A 16,486-nucleotide genomic window follows, 5' to 3' on the forward strand; every position below is an offset into this window, starting at 1 on the left:
TAAGTCTATGGAACCTGGTGGGATGTGCCCCTGAGGGAGGGAGATGGCTAGTGTGATGGCAAGTTCCCTTGGAGTGGAGGAGTGTCTCTGGCAGGATTGAGGAAGATGATCCTTCCCTTCTTCTGAGCACTCAACCACATCCAGATTGTTGTAGGCAGTCCTGGGTTTCCCAGTATGAGACATGGATGGACTGCAGTGAATCCAGAAAACAGTTCCTAAAATGATTAAAGGATTGAAACATTTGAGAAGATACTGAGAGACAGTTGAGCCTCAAGGAAAGAAGGCCTGGGAGGGAGTTTTATCAATGTGTATAAATACCTGGTTGGAGGGTATAAAGAAGACAAAGCTAGTCTCTTCTGAATACTGCAGAGTGAAAGGACAAGAGGCAGTGGACACAAATTGAAATACAGGAAACTCCACCTAAATATAAAAAACCAATGTTTTTACTGAGTGCAATGCCAAGCACTAGAACAGATTGCCCATGGAGGTTTTGGAGTCTCCATCTTTGGAAATATTCAAATTCTAATTGGACAAGGCCCTGGACAACCTGACTTTGCTGTGAGTAAGGGGTTGGTTGGAATAGATGACAGCCAGATTAATTCTGTAATTAAACCTTGAATTTTAGAAAAGTCTTGCATTTACTTTTTCAGTGTAGCCCAATCAAACTCATACTGCACTGCAGGTGACGTGAGCATGAAGTCTAACGTGTATCTCCTTTACGCTGTCAAGCAAGGTAACTCTAGAGCTGATCAAGCTGGAATGCCTCCAGCATGTCACTAAATGCAATTTCCATTTTGCTGTAAATTTCTCGTAAAGTTTACTGTAAATCTGCAAATTTCTTGCAGTATGACTCCAGTTCTGTAACTCTTCCTCTGATCCTTGCGCAGAAAGAAGGAAAACATGATTTTGAATGTTAGTATGAAATTCCCTCAGGGTGGTGCAATTTCATAGGCAATTAAAAGCTGCATTAGAGTGGAAACACAAAATAGGCCTGCTACTGACAGACTAAATGCAGAAGAAAATGACCCCTTGCATCCCAGCAGTATGATGGCTTTGCAGACTGGAATAAACACACATCACCCTAAATAAACTGTGAAATACAGCCTATTTTATTTAAAGGGTGGTGGTTTTATTTTTATATTGCACTTGGCATTTCCTGATTTAAGAGCTGCAAGCTGTCTTCTGCCTACCACATGTTTCTGTTTGTAGTTCTGGCATTTGTATAACCCAGTGGTAGAAACTGTCATCCAGTTTCTAACTCACTGTCCATTAAACATAGCATTCAGAAGGATCCTAGCTCCAGACAATATGTTTTGCACACCAGTGTTTTTCAAAATCTCCTGCTTTTAGTCCTCGAAGAAAATCTAGTGAGTTTACGTCTACATTTCAGAGGACAATTTTAGACCCAAATAAAAGGGTTTAATTCTTCCAAGTATTCCATTTAGCACTGTAATTTGTGCTGCAGTGCAATCTGTGTTAAGAAGTAGATTCATGCCAGTGCACATTTATTCTTGGTCTATTTTTTTCTCTTTGCAGTTAGCGTCACAGTCTCTGACATCACAGTATATGAGTTTACTGCTTTTCAATCCACTTACTTCAGTAGAGAGATATGGCAATGAATTTGATTCTGGTTGTTCATGAAGAACAAATTGTGGCTGCTCAAGTCCATTAGGGTCTTTGTCTCCACCATCACCAGCCAGAGAATGGAATGCATATGAAGGTATATGGTCAGAAACTGCTGAAAGAAATCACAGCAGTATATGAGTGCAACACAATCCATAGTTTTTGCTATGAGAGAGACTAAAACCAGAGAGCAATAGACCATTTCTAGCTGGCTCTCCAAGGCTAGACTCCAAAGTATTCACAGATATATATAAGAACAGCATTAGCTATCCAGACAAGACCTAGAAAATTTCATTGAGGAGCTCTACTACAATTGCTTAGTAAGCCCCACAATTTTCTTACAGAAACTGGAAAGTTTAAACTGCCTCATACTGAATGGTAAGGAAGAAAATGGAATGATTGGTTGCAACAAGATACCTAAGCACTCTTCAAATTTAAGATATATTCCCTGGAGTCTTAATACACGAAAGTTACCACTAAGTCTGCAAATGCTATTTCAGTGAGCTTTTTTCTCCATGCATGTCACAAATTCTCTGCTGTTCTGAAACTTTCTAGATGCTGTCTTCAGTTTCTTCACAAGCTTTTGAATTATGTCTAGTACCTTGTGACTGATAGCATGCCTTTCTGTCTCTGAAAGTGTTGTGAGATTGCCCACACCTTTAAAAGAAAGGCAGTTCTGTCTTTTAACCAGTATTTTACTCACTTAAGAAAAGGTTAAATAGAAAAGTTAGGCTGAGTCAAATCAGCATGTGCAGAGTATTACAGCTATTCAGCATGCTGATGATTTCATGATAAGTACCTGTGTGCCTTTTTTCACCCACAGTACATACAAAGCAGCTGCTGTAGTAATCAAATTTCAAATATTTACCTTTTTTAAGAGCATGGATGTGAGCAGTAACTATCAAGTAGCACTTTACTGCATGGTAAATCCACACTCAAGCTTGCCTTGTTCAAGCCTAGAGTCAATCATTGTAATGAGTGAAGTAATATTTCCCTTTGCAGAGGCCATCGTAGTTAAAAGCACATAATCAACTCGATGTTCAATAACTGCTTTAAATGATTACTTGTAGTGCTTTGTAAGTAGTTTTATCAGGCTTATGTATGTGCCTGTATTTGGCAGACTTCCTGCTGGTCTTCCTCATATTCCCCCTTGTAGCTGCAAGATTTGCTCTTTACCAGAGCTCTGGGATTGTAGCTTACTTTAGGGAGATAAGCCTGAAGGGTTACAGGCTGTTCAGGAAAGATGGGTTGGGGAGGCAAGTAGGAGGGCTTGAACGTTGTGAAAAGGAGTGCCTTGAGTGTGTGGAGCTTTACCTTGGGACAGCTGTTGAGCCTATGGAGAGCATGGATAAGGACATGAGAACAGATCAGTGTGGTTGATGTCACAGATGTGTCTGCAACCAAATCACCTGATCAGGAAGAGGAACGTGAAGCCTACTTTGGGCACTGTGCCCTAGAAGCTCTTTTGCAGTTGGGAGACCTTACTGCCAAGTGATGGGAATTATGTCAAAGTTTTTTCTCTTCTTCTAGAACTACTTGGAAAACATGATCCCAGAAGAGGGCATTTTTCAAAATTTACTTTGGGCTAAGTGAATGAAATGTGAACCAATTCTGTCTCCTGCTGCCACTTTTTGCAAACAGAACTTGGAGAGTTTGAGATGACAAGGTGGGGAGATCCTAGTAGGTCCATTTGGACTGGTCACCACTTAGGACCTTGCTGTGGATGGGCGTTCCTGTGCCTTTCCAAACCTACCTGCCCTGACCCGTTTAGGTTTCCCGTACCCTTACCCTGGAAAACCATCGCGCACGCCGTCCTGGCTGCAAGAGGGACCAAGGAAGGCTCACCCTCCTCGCCTTCCCCTGGCTCTCTGATCTCGCCGAGGGCGAGCCGCTCTTGCCCAAGGTGAGGTGAGACCGGGCGGGGCAACCGGGCTCCGGCTGCAGGTAGGGAGGGAGGGACAGGCCGGGCCGGCCGTCCCGCCCCTGGGGCACAGCCCGCCTCGCCCGATTATGTCACCCGTGCTCAAAACAAAGTTAGGAAAGCGGTTTCAGCCTTTCCGCGGTGTCGCTTCCAGCCCGGAGAGCGCCGGCCGGGCCAGCGGGAGGTGAGTCGGGGCGGCACCGCGGGCCGGGGGAGCCGGGCCAGGGGACGGCGAGGTCCGTGCCCGGCCGGACCGTCCTCCCGGCGGGGAAGCACCGCGGCCGCCGCTTCGCCGTGCCCCGCGGGGAGAGCCCCGCTGTCCCAAGCGAGCCCCGCCGTGTCGCAAGCCGCGCCTCCTGCGCGGGGTCCGGGGCACAGGGCCCGGCGGCCGGCGCGGAACGCGCTTCCTCCCCGAGGGCAGCGGCGGTCCGGCAGGGTGGCAGGGGCGGCGGGCACTGCCCTTGCCCCTCCCTCGGCTCGCTGCCAGGCTGGAAGGTGGCTGGAAGCGGCCGCCAGCAGGCTGGTGGTGCAGCCCCCGCAGCGCCGGCTGCGGCGCGAACGCCCGCACGGCGATGGAGCCAGCTCCGCCGCGGGGCCGGGGCCGGCGTGGGGAGCGACAGCTCGGTGCCGGGGCTGCGGCTGTCGTGACTCCTCCCACACGCGGAATGTTTCCCAAAGGTGGTGCCCAAAAGTGCCGGTGACGGGGAGTCGTCGTGCTGGCGCTCCTGCCGTGCCTCGTGTAGCAGCTCCGTGCCGAGGCTGACAGACGCTGTCGCAGAGAAGTCCCTGCACGGCCTGGCCGCTTCAGGGGCTGCCCCGCTGGTTTTCGCTTCCCTGCAGATACAGAAGACAATGGAGTTTGTGGCTGGTGACTGCCTTGAGGCCCAGCAAGTGCTTGTTGAAGAAGGCAGTGCTGTTCCTGGTGGTTGTAGAAAGGATTCCGGTGTCCCCCTGCAATAGTTTGGTGTCACTCTTACTCTGCTGTAGCACTTATGTGATCTCTGATTTCGTTTTCTGTCTTTCTTTCTACTGAAGGCTTATGATGACTGTAAATGACAGTTACAAAAACCCGTACTGCTACCAGGGTAATAGATTTCTTAATATACACCAGTAGCATGACTGCATGTAGTGAAACGTGGGTAGTGTCACAATTGGGAGACTGGTGAAATCCCTCTGGAACACTTTGGCTAATTTAGTGCGCTCTTCTATTTTCTTAGCTGCAACTTAGTGGTTTTCAACAGTAGTTTGTAGCTTAGTTTCGCTTTTCTTTTTAGAATACGTGAATTATTCTGATGCATGGGTAAAAATTTATTGGTTTTCTGTGAGTTGTTCTAAGAACTCCTAGGTCCTCATATTTGAGCTTCAGTAATTGTACAGATCGAAAGGGAACCATTACATCCAAAAGTACAAGAGTGAAAATTAAATGTTTGTCTTCTCTAAACTAGATTCTCATCTTTCATGAAATCAAGCAAAGAAATCAAAAGTCAGAGTCTGAGGTACAAAAAGGCAGATAAGTTTCTGTGAATGGATTAAGTAGCAAATGAGATTTAGGGTAGTAATAGTTTACAGTCTCATGGCCTGCCAGCTCTCGGAGACTCAAGTTCACTGCTGCTGAAATGAATGAGATATCTTTGGTTCCTTGTGAACTATCTCTGGCCCCCCCCCCCCCCCCCCCCCCCCCCCAATCCTTTCCTCTTATCTTGTGGTGGACTAGAAGATAACAGTAAAAAAAGTAGCAGAAATAAATGCACTTAAGAGCATCACTCAACAAGCATTGTTTGTGGTTTCTTCAGACCACAGGATGAATGTGCTGCTTTAACAAGTCTCTCTTTTCCTCCCATTTCTGTACACTGAAAAATGATATCCTATCATGATTTTTTAGGTGGGTAAATGGTGGATAAATGGAGGAGTAAAGAATATAGTAGTCTGCCCTGATTTCCTCTCCACTGTTTGCTAATTTGCAGTCTAAATATATGTGAACATACAGTCCCAACGTCTAAGTTGGGAGTGGCACATCTATAGGGTTTTATTTCTCCTGTTGAAAAATGCAGATTTAGGCAGTTCAAGTTAAACTTGATGTAAAAACATGATTGATTCCACTGTTCATGACCTAATCTGTGCAGAAGTACCAGGATGTCTGTGTCTGATTGAAACTGAGTTTAAAGATTTTGAATCCGTCTTATTCCTCAGTTTCACAGGGGGGTGTTAAGGAAAGTGAACGGTCTTGCTGGGAACTTCCATTAATTGAAGAGCAGCATAAATGAAGTCAGGGATCCTCACAATTGTAAAAGATAACTTTCTGAGTAATTGGCTCATGGAGAGAGTGGAAGTTGTATCTCTATTCAAAAGTAGTAGTGAATTAAAATCCAATTAAGAATCTGTAATGATACATTTTCAATTGTTTGCATAGCGAGACTTTTTTTGTAGAACTGAACAGGATGGAGTACACCAAGCCTCCTAATCAAACACAGATAAGTGGATTTGTTTATATGTGTTTCCAAGGCCTTGGGAGTGAACTGTGTGGAGCAGATAGCATGAAGGTTATCTTGTTCTGCATATAGGAAAATATGACTCTTTTAGTATCACGTTTTACCAATACTTTTTGCAGTGGAAAAACAGTGGAGTAGCAAATTAAATATTCCTGTGCCTCACTGATGTGCTCTTGTCCCATAAAACCTGTTCCACTGACTCAGGTGAAGGTATTTTCCCAGGGTAAGTTTGTAGTTTTAGGAATTCCGAAAGTTTTGAAGACAAAAATTCGTGCCAACCTGGCTTCAAACCGAGGGCCAAATAAGTAAGGAAACACTTGGAATATGTCTCTGTCTTCTAGTGGAATCTGCCTTAACTTGGGTCCTCCAATGTCCATGGTGGAGTAGACTGAAATTTTCGACTCATGTTTTTTTCTGTGAAAAATGAATTCCTGTTTGAAGAGAGTATTTAATTTGCATGTCAAAATCCTTTAACTCAGGTTACAGATATAACATTCCTTGAAAAACTAGAAATAGTGTATTTTAGACTTCAAGCCAAATTGCTGTTAGTTTTCAGGCAGATAAAAGGTTTTGGTTTTTTTTTCAGAAGTTACATTTTTAGCAAGGACTTTTGGAGGAGGCAGAATATTTCAAGGGATTTTTTGTGAAAATGGTGTACTTATAAAGATGTTCCTGTCAACCTGATTTCACCAGCTGAAAGTAGCTCCATTTAGCAGTGAGTCATTAGGAAAACTTGAAAGATAAGACAATTAAAAGGAGTATTTACACTATGTAACTTTTTTTTTTCCAGATCTTTACTTCAGGGGGAGGGGGTTTCGAGTGCAAATAATTTGTCTACAAATGGAACAGCCCATGTGAATTGGCAATATCTACTGCCGGAACGTCATGTTACACCAATTACTAATGTAATGCTGTTATCAATATAGTTAATCACATTTAATTTCAGTACTTGGAACAATGCAGCACAATAAATTGTGCTTAGAGGCATTTTCCAACAAAATGATTCTGGGATTCTTTGCAGTCAGATGGACTCAGCTCGGTTTTGACTTCACTACATTTAGAATGTGTTGCATATACTGTAAGATGGTCCTTCCTAACAATAGTTTTTACATCCCTGAATTAAAAAAAAAAAAAAAGTTTTAGAAATCAGTCAAAATAATGGTAGAATAGTTCTGTGTAGTTCTGTAATAGTTCTGATACAAGTTCTCTAAGTGCCAGTGTCTGTCCGGTTTACTTGCAGACGTCTATAAAACCTCGTGCTGCAGCCATAAATGTTAGCCAGAGTTTTAGCCCAAAATAATAGCTGGCCAAGATGTATTTGTATGCAGTAAAGGTTTATTGGCAATTTAGAGAGATAGACTTAGTGAGGAAAACGCCCACTCAGATACTCATGCACACTTGTACCACCATCCTGCTCAGGTATTGTGTAGGTCAACAGTTTCTGAAGACACAAGGTTCTTGCAACCAGCAGGCAGGCAAGGAACAAGAGGCGGGAAGAAGAGTTCTTCTTGGAATCAGTTTTCTCGAATAAGGCAGAAAGAGCAGGAGGGAGAGGAAACAACGGGTCCTTAAGCCTGCAGAGACTACTGGCAGGGTGCTCTCAGTTCCGATGATCTTGTGATTATTCTGCAACTGTGATTTCCATGATAATTGCTGCCCCTAAACTTCTATAGGAAGTTTGTATTTCCTGGCAGCTCTTAGCTTTTGACTTCGTAAATACATTAAAAAGGAAGTATCCAAAGCAGTGAAGCAAGAGGAAAAGATGTATTTCTGCTAAAATCATTACCTAGAGTAGCTTTACATCTCAAGGATCCTAGCAGAACTTAGCAGGCCCATTTTAACTTCATCCTGCCTTTTTAGTATGGACCCCTAAGAACTGCTAGATTTAGGCAATAAATGTCCGGTTAGTTGTTTTTCATTAGTGTTTTCACATTTCAGAGCAAGATGGGGAATAAATTAATATGCCTGCTTACTTTGGGCATCTGAATTTTAATACATGGATAGTTTTATTTACTACTTCCATAGAAGCCAGCAAGAAGTCAGCCAGGAGATCTTTTGTCTTCCTCTTCCTCTGGGGAAGCTGGCCTTTGGGAGAAGAAATTTTTTTTACAAGCCCAGTGAAAACCAGTTGCTTGGATGCAAATGTTAAAAGTCTAATGAAGACATGTTCACCAGTCAGAGCTGGAATTCTTCATCATGGTGCACAGAACTGGCATAGTTTGTTTTTCTCCCAACATTTGTATTTATGGATTCATCTAGGGACAAATGCTCAGTGGGGAGTAAGTGGTCTCTGTCCAAAGTCTTTGGCTATCTGTTTTGGAATCCTCAGTGCTTAATCGCTTCAAGCATATTTTCTGTTCTCCTGTTGCACAGTTAATATTGTTGAGAGACTGCTTCAGATATATAATCTGGATTTTTTTAGGCTTCTTCTTTAGCTTTAAGGTGTTTTTTTTTGTTTGTTTGTGGTTTTTTTTTTTTTTTTTCCTTAACCAGTAATCTTCTGAAAAGGAGAAATTTCATTTATATGACTTTGATGTATGTATAACACACAATATCTTCTCCCAGGTCTTTTTCCTCCTTGACTTATCCTGAGCTCCCTTACTTTGAAATAAATTGTAAGTAATTTTATGGAAACTTGAAACCTTGTTGTGGTATAAATGAAGCTTTAAGCTTGCAGATAGCAAAGCAGGTGATCGTAATGGTTCTCTTAATCTTTAAAAGCTAATCAGGTCTGGTTGGAGAGTTTCTGTTAAGACTGAATCTAAACAGTCTGTTAAGACTGATTCTAAATGGAATTTGGTTCTCCCACACAAATCTACTTGCACGAAAGGAATTTCTACATAACTTAGTTTTTCCTTTTACAGGCCAGTGGATGTAGGATCCTCTGTTGTCTCTGCCTTTGCTACTCTGAAATGATTTTCATGACACATTTCTTTCAGACCACCTTCTTGTGGTCCCTCATAGGAACTCCAGCCTGCCTTAGATCTCTCCCTCCAGAGCTAAACTCCCCACACCCTCTCCAGGGTGCACGATCTTCTAAGATGAAGAGTCATGAGAGATCATGGACACCATGAGAGAAGTGAATTCAGGCTGTGTGGAAGAGGCTTTGATGATGCATTTCATTACAAGATTTTCTGACTTGCATGCTTTCACTTGAAAAGCCAAAACTGGAGGAATGAATGTCCCCTTTTTTTCATCCAATTGTGTCTAGGTGTCCACATGGTTAGGCCAAGTTTTATAATGCTTCCATGAGAGCTTAAAGATTAATTGTCTTTGTCATAGTTGAGAAAAGACAGGTATTTTCTTGAGCACACAACTTTGTATCTCTGCTAGTTGTTTTAAGTGTGGGGCCCGAATTTTTACATTGGACGGTCATACCCTTTTTTTAAATGGGTAGAAGAAACATTGAAGTTCACTGATCTAGTAGTCTTTCTCAGGAGTGATCTCCTCTACCATTATTTGCAGATTTGTGTTTGGTCTGTTCTTCCATGATGGCAGAACTGCACTGCCCTTGCAGCCAGGGGTTCAGTGTTCCACCTTCTTTATCCTTGGGTGGGTTTTCATGTCCAGCTTGTCTGACATGTTTGCTTCTTGTGGATTGTGTCATGTGCAGAGGGAGCATTTTTCTCCAATCCTGTACCTAGAAAATTTTATGTACTTGAGCTTGGTTATTGTGCTTTCTTTGGTCTTAGCAGTCCCACTCCTCTGTTATTCTCCGTAAGTTCTGCTTTTTTTGAGTCTTCCTTGATGGACCACTTGGCCCTAATTAAATTAAATAAACTATAACTTTCCAGTTTAAATTGAAAGGATTCTACAAGAGAGTTCACTGTCTAACTGGAGGAACACGTGTTCAAAAGCAGGGCAGAGTAATGGTGAATTCCTTGTGGTGATACATCTTAGCTTTAGGAGCTTTTCAGCACAATGCTGAAAGATAACCAACTCTGACACTCAGTTATTTCTGAAGAGATCCCTGTTCATGTGTCAGGCATGCTACACTGCAGCTGTGGGTTATTTTAACAAAGATAATTTGGTTTTAGGAAATAAATATTTCTCGTAGAAAAAGCATGCAATCTATTTTTTATTTTGTAGTGTAAGACATAACTGGTCTCTCATAACAGTGTTTTGGATAAATCCAAGGTGACCTTGGTATTAAGTAAGCTTACTGTATTTTTCAGCTGATGATATTTTTTGGAGTGTGCTGCAGAAAATTTGTACCTGTAGAGACACATGCCAAGACAAATATTTCACATAAACCTAAAAACTGAAGGGATATGAGGGCAGGCAAACTAGCTCTCTAGGTTTTTAACTATCACAGTTAGGGAGAATGGGGTTGTCACACATCATGACCTGTGAAATCTGTGGCTCAATGTTGCTCTGTACTTCAAGAGTTTGGTGATTTGCAATAGACCTGACTGGAAATGATGAAAATGCCTTTTGGAATATTAACAGTGACCTGCCTTTTGCAGACCTGTCCAAAATTTACTTCATGATTAATGGACAGAAACCTCCTAAATCACGCATCTTTTTTTAGTATTAGGAGCTATGCTTGTTTGCATCAGGTCATGATATGACCTATTTTGCATAGTGAAGTGTGTTTGTAGCTAAAAGAATGGAAATCAAAGGTCTAAATAGAATTGATTTTGTAAGCCATTCATTTTCTAAAGGAGATAGATAAGTGAATGGAACTACCTATGTTGTTTGAAACTGGCCTTGAGGTAATTACTGAGTGCTGATTCAGTAATGTGGGACAAATTGCAGTTTTAATCTTTCATGTTCTTACCAGCAGTTGCAATGTATCAGGACACTGTAGGAATTATGATGAACTCTATCAGCTTTAGAAGCTGCCATAAGGATTAAGAATTTTTGCAGGTGCTCTAATTTAATTTTCTGCTGTGTTGAAGACACTTGCTGTGTAGCAAGTTTTTATGATGTCTATAAAAGGTGGGGCAACTTATAAAAAGGTGAGGCTCTCCTGATGCATGCAATTTCATTTTGTGGTATGGAAGTATTTAGAAAGCATGGTGATGTTTACTAACTGCAAACTACTTTATCAAAGTGCCTTTTTGTTCCACCATTTTTAATCTGTTTTTGTTTTTCTGTTCCTTCACTTTCAATGGGCTATCTATTCCTTGCATAGTTTTTCTTTTTTCCTAAGGAAGTCTAATGGACTGTGCAGAGGCAGGCACTAGCAGCACTTATTATCTTGGCTAGCTTGCCCTGTTTCTGAAGTTGTGGCCTTCTGAGAAATTGCTGAAAAAACCCCAATAAAACAACGAAAAAAACCTCCCCAAAAAAACCCCAACAAAACAAAACACCCCAAACCAAAGCAAAGAAAAAACCCAAACAAAACAAACTAATACATTTTAAGTCTGGGTCAGATCTTGTCAAGACCATCTTTAAACTGTGCTTGTCCCATTGAGTTTTGCTGTTTTAAAACCTGATTTTAAGTTAGTGTCATTGCTAAGTTGAAACTGATGGCCTGGTTTGTTGCCTCATACACGGATGTGAACCAGGAGAACTGTATTGGAGTAATGGAGGTTCAGGTGTGTAAAGGCAGAATGAAAGGAGAATTTTATCCAGACTATTACACCAGTGTAGTTTGATTGTGGCTTTCCATCTGATCCACTTGTGGGTGGCTATATACAGTGAGAGCAAAGATTCATCTGGCTCATATACTGTTTTAAGACTGTTGGAAATGTTGTGGAAGGGATTAAGAAACAGGGCAATCATGGAGTGATCTTTTCCTTTGTGTATCTTCCCACCTACTGAATGTTGGTTAGACTTTCTGAGCTAGAAACTTTCCTCATAAGAGAAAGAGATTACAGCTGTTCAGGCAGTTATAATAGGCAAAAGCCCCTTGTTATGTGTGACCAGAATTGCCCATGGCACCATTTTCTAGCCTTGTTAACTGCCCAGGGCTGCTGGCATAGGTGCTCTGGTAGGCTTTAGTGCCTCTTGGGGTGTGGAGTGTGGCTTGCCCTATCAGAGAGGGCTTGGGGTTTATAAGGCACACCTGACAGCTGTGCATTAAAATTCAAGTAAGACCCATTCTGAGGCAGGAGTTTCCTAAGGTGGCATGACTCTGGGTTTAGACATCCCTTGGCTTCTCTAAGAGTATTTTTTCTTCTCCTGCTTGTAACGCTTTAGGGAGATTCTGACAGGTTCTTTGGCCATGTGGCCAAAGTTATTTCAGTTTTGGAAAGGATTAGAACAACAGTCCTGGGATGATTAGTGTTGTAAAAGAGAGGAGGGAAAGAGAGGAAAATTACCTATGTTTGCAGATTTTTGTCACATGGTTTGAGGGGCTGGCTGATTTTCTCACCAAAATCTTAGTTTGAAGTCAATGGTCTGTTTGCAGAATAAATTTATATTTCCATGCAATGTGGGAAGTCCAACTGCTTGCCCCATGACTATCAGAGAAATCACTTTTTCATGGGAAGCTGTGTGAGTTCTGTGAAATTCTTAGAAGATGCTGGGTTCCAAGAGTGCCAGGTTTGAACTTAAGTGTAGAGTAAACCAGTCTGAGTTGTTCTGTCTATGTGATCAGAGCCTTTTCACCTTAAGAAGTGCAGAGACAAGCAGAAGGTCTTGTTTCCTCTTATTCTACCTTCACATCCACGCAGTGCGGAGGTCTTTGCTCTGAAGACAACGTAAGTTCCGTATTTAATCAATTTTCACTGGCCTCTGTGGAGTTGTTCCAAGTTGTGCCGGTCATACTGGATCAGAATCAGACTATATTCTCTTATATTGGTCAAATGCCTTACAAAATTCTTTGTTCTGTTAAAAATTTTCAGACAAATTTGTGTCTACTTTTGGTAGACTTGCTTTGATAAGAGCTATATGTTCAAGACAAGTATATGAAGTCAAGTTGAAGTGACTTTAAATAACTCTTGCCTTTAGCTGTATTTCTTGTGTTTTCTTGTTCATGTTGATTGATTGTCTGTATTTCTTGTCAAACTGGCTGATTTTGCGTTGAGATTCCCCTTCAGAGCTTGTTTTGTTATCTCCTTCCCTCAGACTTCCCTTCCTTGCTCATCATCCCATTTGCAATGTCTTTAGTGCAGCCCATCAAGGGTAGGCATTTTCAAAAAGCTTTTTTGTTCTTCTAACCTTTGGTGCCTAATGAAAGAGATGGTTGCTAAGAGCTTGTGGAAAGCATCATTTAGAGGGTCTGATTTGCTTTTTTCCTTACTTTTTTCCATGCACAGGTTTCAGATCAGAATTTATGGGTAAATGGAACAGCAGCATCCCAGGATATTACTGAGCCAAGATTGTAACCATGGACAGAATAAAAGGAGACTGTGCCAGTCCTGTGCAACCAGGAGATGCAGAGAGGAGCAGGACTGGAGAGCAGGACCCAGAACTAACTGTGTTGGGAAAAGCACGAGAGTTCTTTCAGATCTGTGATCTGGAAGGCAAAGGCTTCGTCACTTGTCAAGACATGCAGGTAAAACAGAATTGGTTATGTGAAATACACGATGAGAGAAGCTTCTAAAGTGGTTAATGAGTTGGGACTGATTAATTTAGAGTTAAAAATGTTAACACCCTCCTCATGACTTTAAAGAGATATGTGGGATTTAAAATAATATCTTTGAAGTCTTACATAATGCTTGCATTTTTTTTCTCACAGACAAAGCAACAAAAAAGTGGAAAATGAAAGTAAATTATGTTTAAAAAGATGCCTCAGGAATTCAATTCTATTCTTGTCGAAAACATCGAAATACCATTAAATTAATTATTTTGCAATTTGCCACAGTGTCAGGAGTACATTCAGTTGGACAATCTCTCCTTTTTTTCAGCAAAATTGTCTAAATAAAGTCTTTCACTGTGGCTTCACTGTCAGACAATGGTGAACTCTTAGCTGAATCACATATATATGTAGGAAGTATAAAGTAACAGTATTTTTAGCATTATTCAATGTTGGCAGCAATCTTAGGAAATTGTGCTTAATTTGTTTGAGGGCCCAAAATCAGATTTGCTGAATATGCTGATGAGGAAAAGCAACTATATATAACAAAAGCTTTTGAAAATGTGGTTGTGGCACATTGGAAAAGTGATAAGATGATTTGAAACAGTATATGGCAGAAAAGAGGAATATACTCATGCTTGTCATGCAAAGCATGATTTGTGTTAATCCATTTCTACTTCAGTACTTATGGATGAAACAGAATTGGGGAGCAGGAACAAAACAAATTCATCATGATCTACTACTAAAGAAAGCATCTAATAGAAAATTTAGACACTTTCCCTGTCCTCAGAAACAAAGATGTCTCTATGTATGAAAACACAGTTGAAACAACTTTAACTACTTATTTTGGAAAAGCAAAAACCTAAGTAAACTGCTCAGTTTGCTAGCTCTCAAGAGCTTTCTTTGCAGTTGTGTTGCTGAGTTTTCTGATGACCTCTGTCAATTATGCAAAGTTGAGAAAAGAGAGAAATGTGGATGCTTGTTATGCTGTAGGCTTTGCCAGTCTACATTATCTCACTGTAGTAACTGAATGCAAAAAACCCAAATATTTTGCCAGGGGTAGTTTTTGGTAAATCCAAAGCCACAGAGAGTTTAATGGTTTCCAATTTTACAGTCTTTCTAAAAGCTGAATGGCATATATTTTTACCTAATTGAAAACCCATATAATTGTATGTATGTATGCATATATAAAAAGTTTTAATAGCTTTTTTGCAAGGAAAGTAAAATTATTTGTTTCTCTTTGATTCTAGGCTTATGCTTAGTGATGCTAGATTTATGCTTCAGATTCTAGAACAGGTGTTGCAAAAGATGCAGTAGAAACAGGGTTGCAAATAACAAATAAAGTTCTATTTCATTCTATTTCATTATAAGTGTTTGCCTGCAAACTTCATCTTTGTATGTAAGTGTATGTAAATTCTTTAATACAGAAATAAAAGTGCTCAGGACATTTGAGATGGTGTTTCTTTATGCTTGATTTTATTTCCTGCATTTTTCATGATTGCTCCCCGTAAGAAAAACATAAATCAATAAAACAAATCAGTTTTTTCCTTAGAAGGAACAAAGTGTTGATCACTTTTGCATTGTGCTGTTTGGTAGGTCTGTAGTGCTTATCATTCCTAAAGCTTTGCTTCAAACATAGGATGCTAATGCTAAGCTTTTTAATCTTTAGTCATGGGATACAAGGCATGATTTCAGCAGAGAGTGCTAAGTGCCTGAAATTAAATTAATCTTGATGGAACAAATCTTGCAGTGTTTTCTCTTGTGTCTATGACAGTAACTACACTAAAGGTTTACTCCTTGATTATATAATGATATTTATTGTGAGAAGATGTTAATAGCTGGGTTTTTTAAAAATTTTTAATTACATTTCTAAATACCAAATGTACCCAACTTTCAAACCTACAAGAGGTTTTCTGAAATGGCAACAAAGCAAATTCTACCTCAGACTTGAAACCACAGTTTCATCTGTTGGTCCTTGAGGTTATAATGAATAATGAGAATTAGTGCTGTAAAAGGTTTTGTTCTAATGTGCACAGGAGGATTGGGTTCAGATCTTGCTCTTAGCTATTTGACCTCTGTCCCTTTATTTAGCTGAGTAAAAGCTTGGTATTTTGAGAGACTTAAGCACAGATATCATGCAACCACAGAGCACATTTGGTGGCAGTGCAGATAGCTTCTTTTGAAGCTCCAGTTGTATATCTGAATATGTTTTATTTTGTTTTCTTTTAAATATTTTAGGAGCCTATGTATTTTTACAGTAAGCTTGAAATGAGCAAATAAAATTACAACTTTGAGACCAATAACATTTTGCTTTCCTAGCCACAAACCACCCTATTTTTTTTTAAATTAAGAAGAAACCTTTAGAGACTGGGAAAACACTGACTTAGTTTTAGTAAGTGTGCCCCAGTTCATAAAAGTCTGTAAATTATTCAGAGGGAATTTAATGGAGCAAAATGTTGGTACATTCATTAGAACCTCCTATTTTCATACATTTTTCCCCCCAAGAAAACGCAAGTAATTGTGGTGTTTTCCACTGTAAATTTAGGGTAATTCTCATCAAAATTTGGACACTGCATTAGGGCTGTGCAGCTGTGGTTGGAGAAGCCCGTATTTGTCAGTCAGGTTTGCAGCACAGCCTGCAGGCCATTGCACTGGAAGAGCAGCTGGGTCTGTGTTTTTGGTGTGGCCAAATGGGTGCTCCTTCCTTCAGCAAGTCTCAGAGATCTGGTGGTGAGAGTCCAGTTTCTGTTTTTTCTGAATGTAAAAAGAGTAATTTTTTTGAAGCACCTTCTCCCTCATCAGTGCAGTGTTGGCTGTAAGAATTTCACAGGAGAAGCTGCTTTTAAAAAGTTTCCCTTTAGATCTTAGAGATTGAAATCCAAACTTCAGGAAGATGGGTGTGTTTAAGTAAGAAATGGAAGACAGGTGTAGCACTGATGAAATAAGTCATTCAAACTGAGTATACATCAAATTTTTCTAAGTTAA

General features: G+C 40.6%; 1 protein-coding gene across 5 annotated transcripts in view; it reads left to right on the top strand.

The window, feature by feature from the left end:
• The first annotated feature begins 3,630 nt into the window (after positions 1 to 3,630).
• Positions 3,631 to 16,486, top strand: part of CRACR2A (calcium release activated channel regulator 2A) — a 60,309-nt gene continuing 47,453 nt past the window's right edge. For 2 of the 5 annotated variants that reach the window (XR_010719320.1, XM_066175359.1), the window contains exons 1-2: positions 3,631 to 3,728; positions 13,242 to 13,480. Coding sequence is in view for 4 of the 5 variants with exons in the window: in XM_066175359.1 (XP_066031456.1) it covers positions 13,313 to 13,480 (168 nt within the window). In the remaining variant the exon portion in view is untranslated. Of the gene's footprint in view, positions 3,729 to 6,195; positions 6,257 to 6,311; positions 6,339 to 12,094; positions 12,684 to 13,241; positions 13,481 to 16,486 lie in introns of those variants that run through there. The other 3 variants (XM_066175362.1, XM_066175361.1, XM_066175360.1) reach the window with 3 other exon arrangements.

Source organism: Chamaea fasciata, unplaced genomic scaffold, assembly GCF_029207755.1.
Source record: "Chamaea fasciata isolate MVZ Bird 193981 ecotype frontalis unplaced genomic scaffold, bChaFas1.0.hap1 SCAF_2, whole genome shotgun sequence".
NCBI classification, from domain to species: Eukaryota; Metazoa; Chordata; class Aves; order Passeriformes; family Sylviidae; genus Chamaea; species Chamaea fasciata.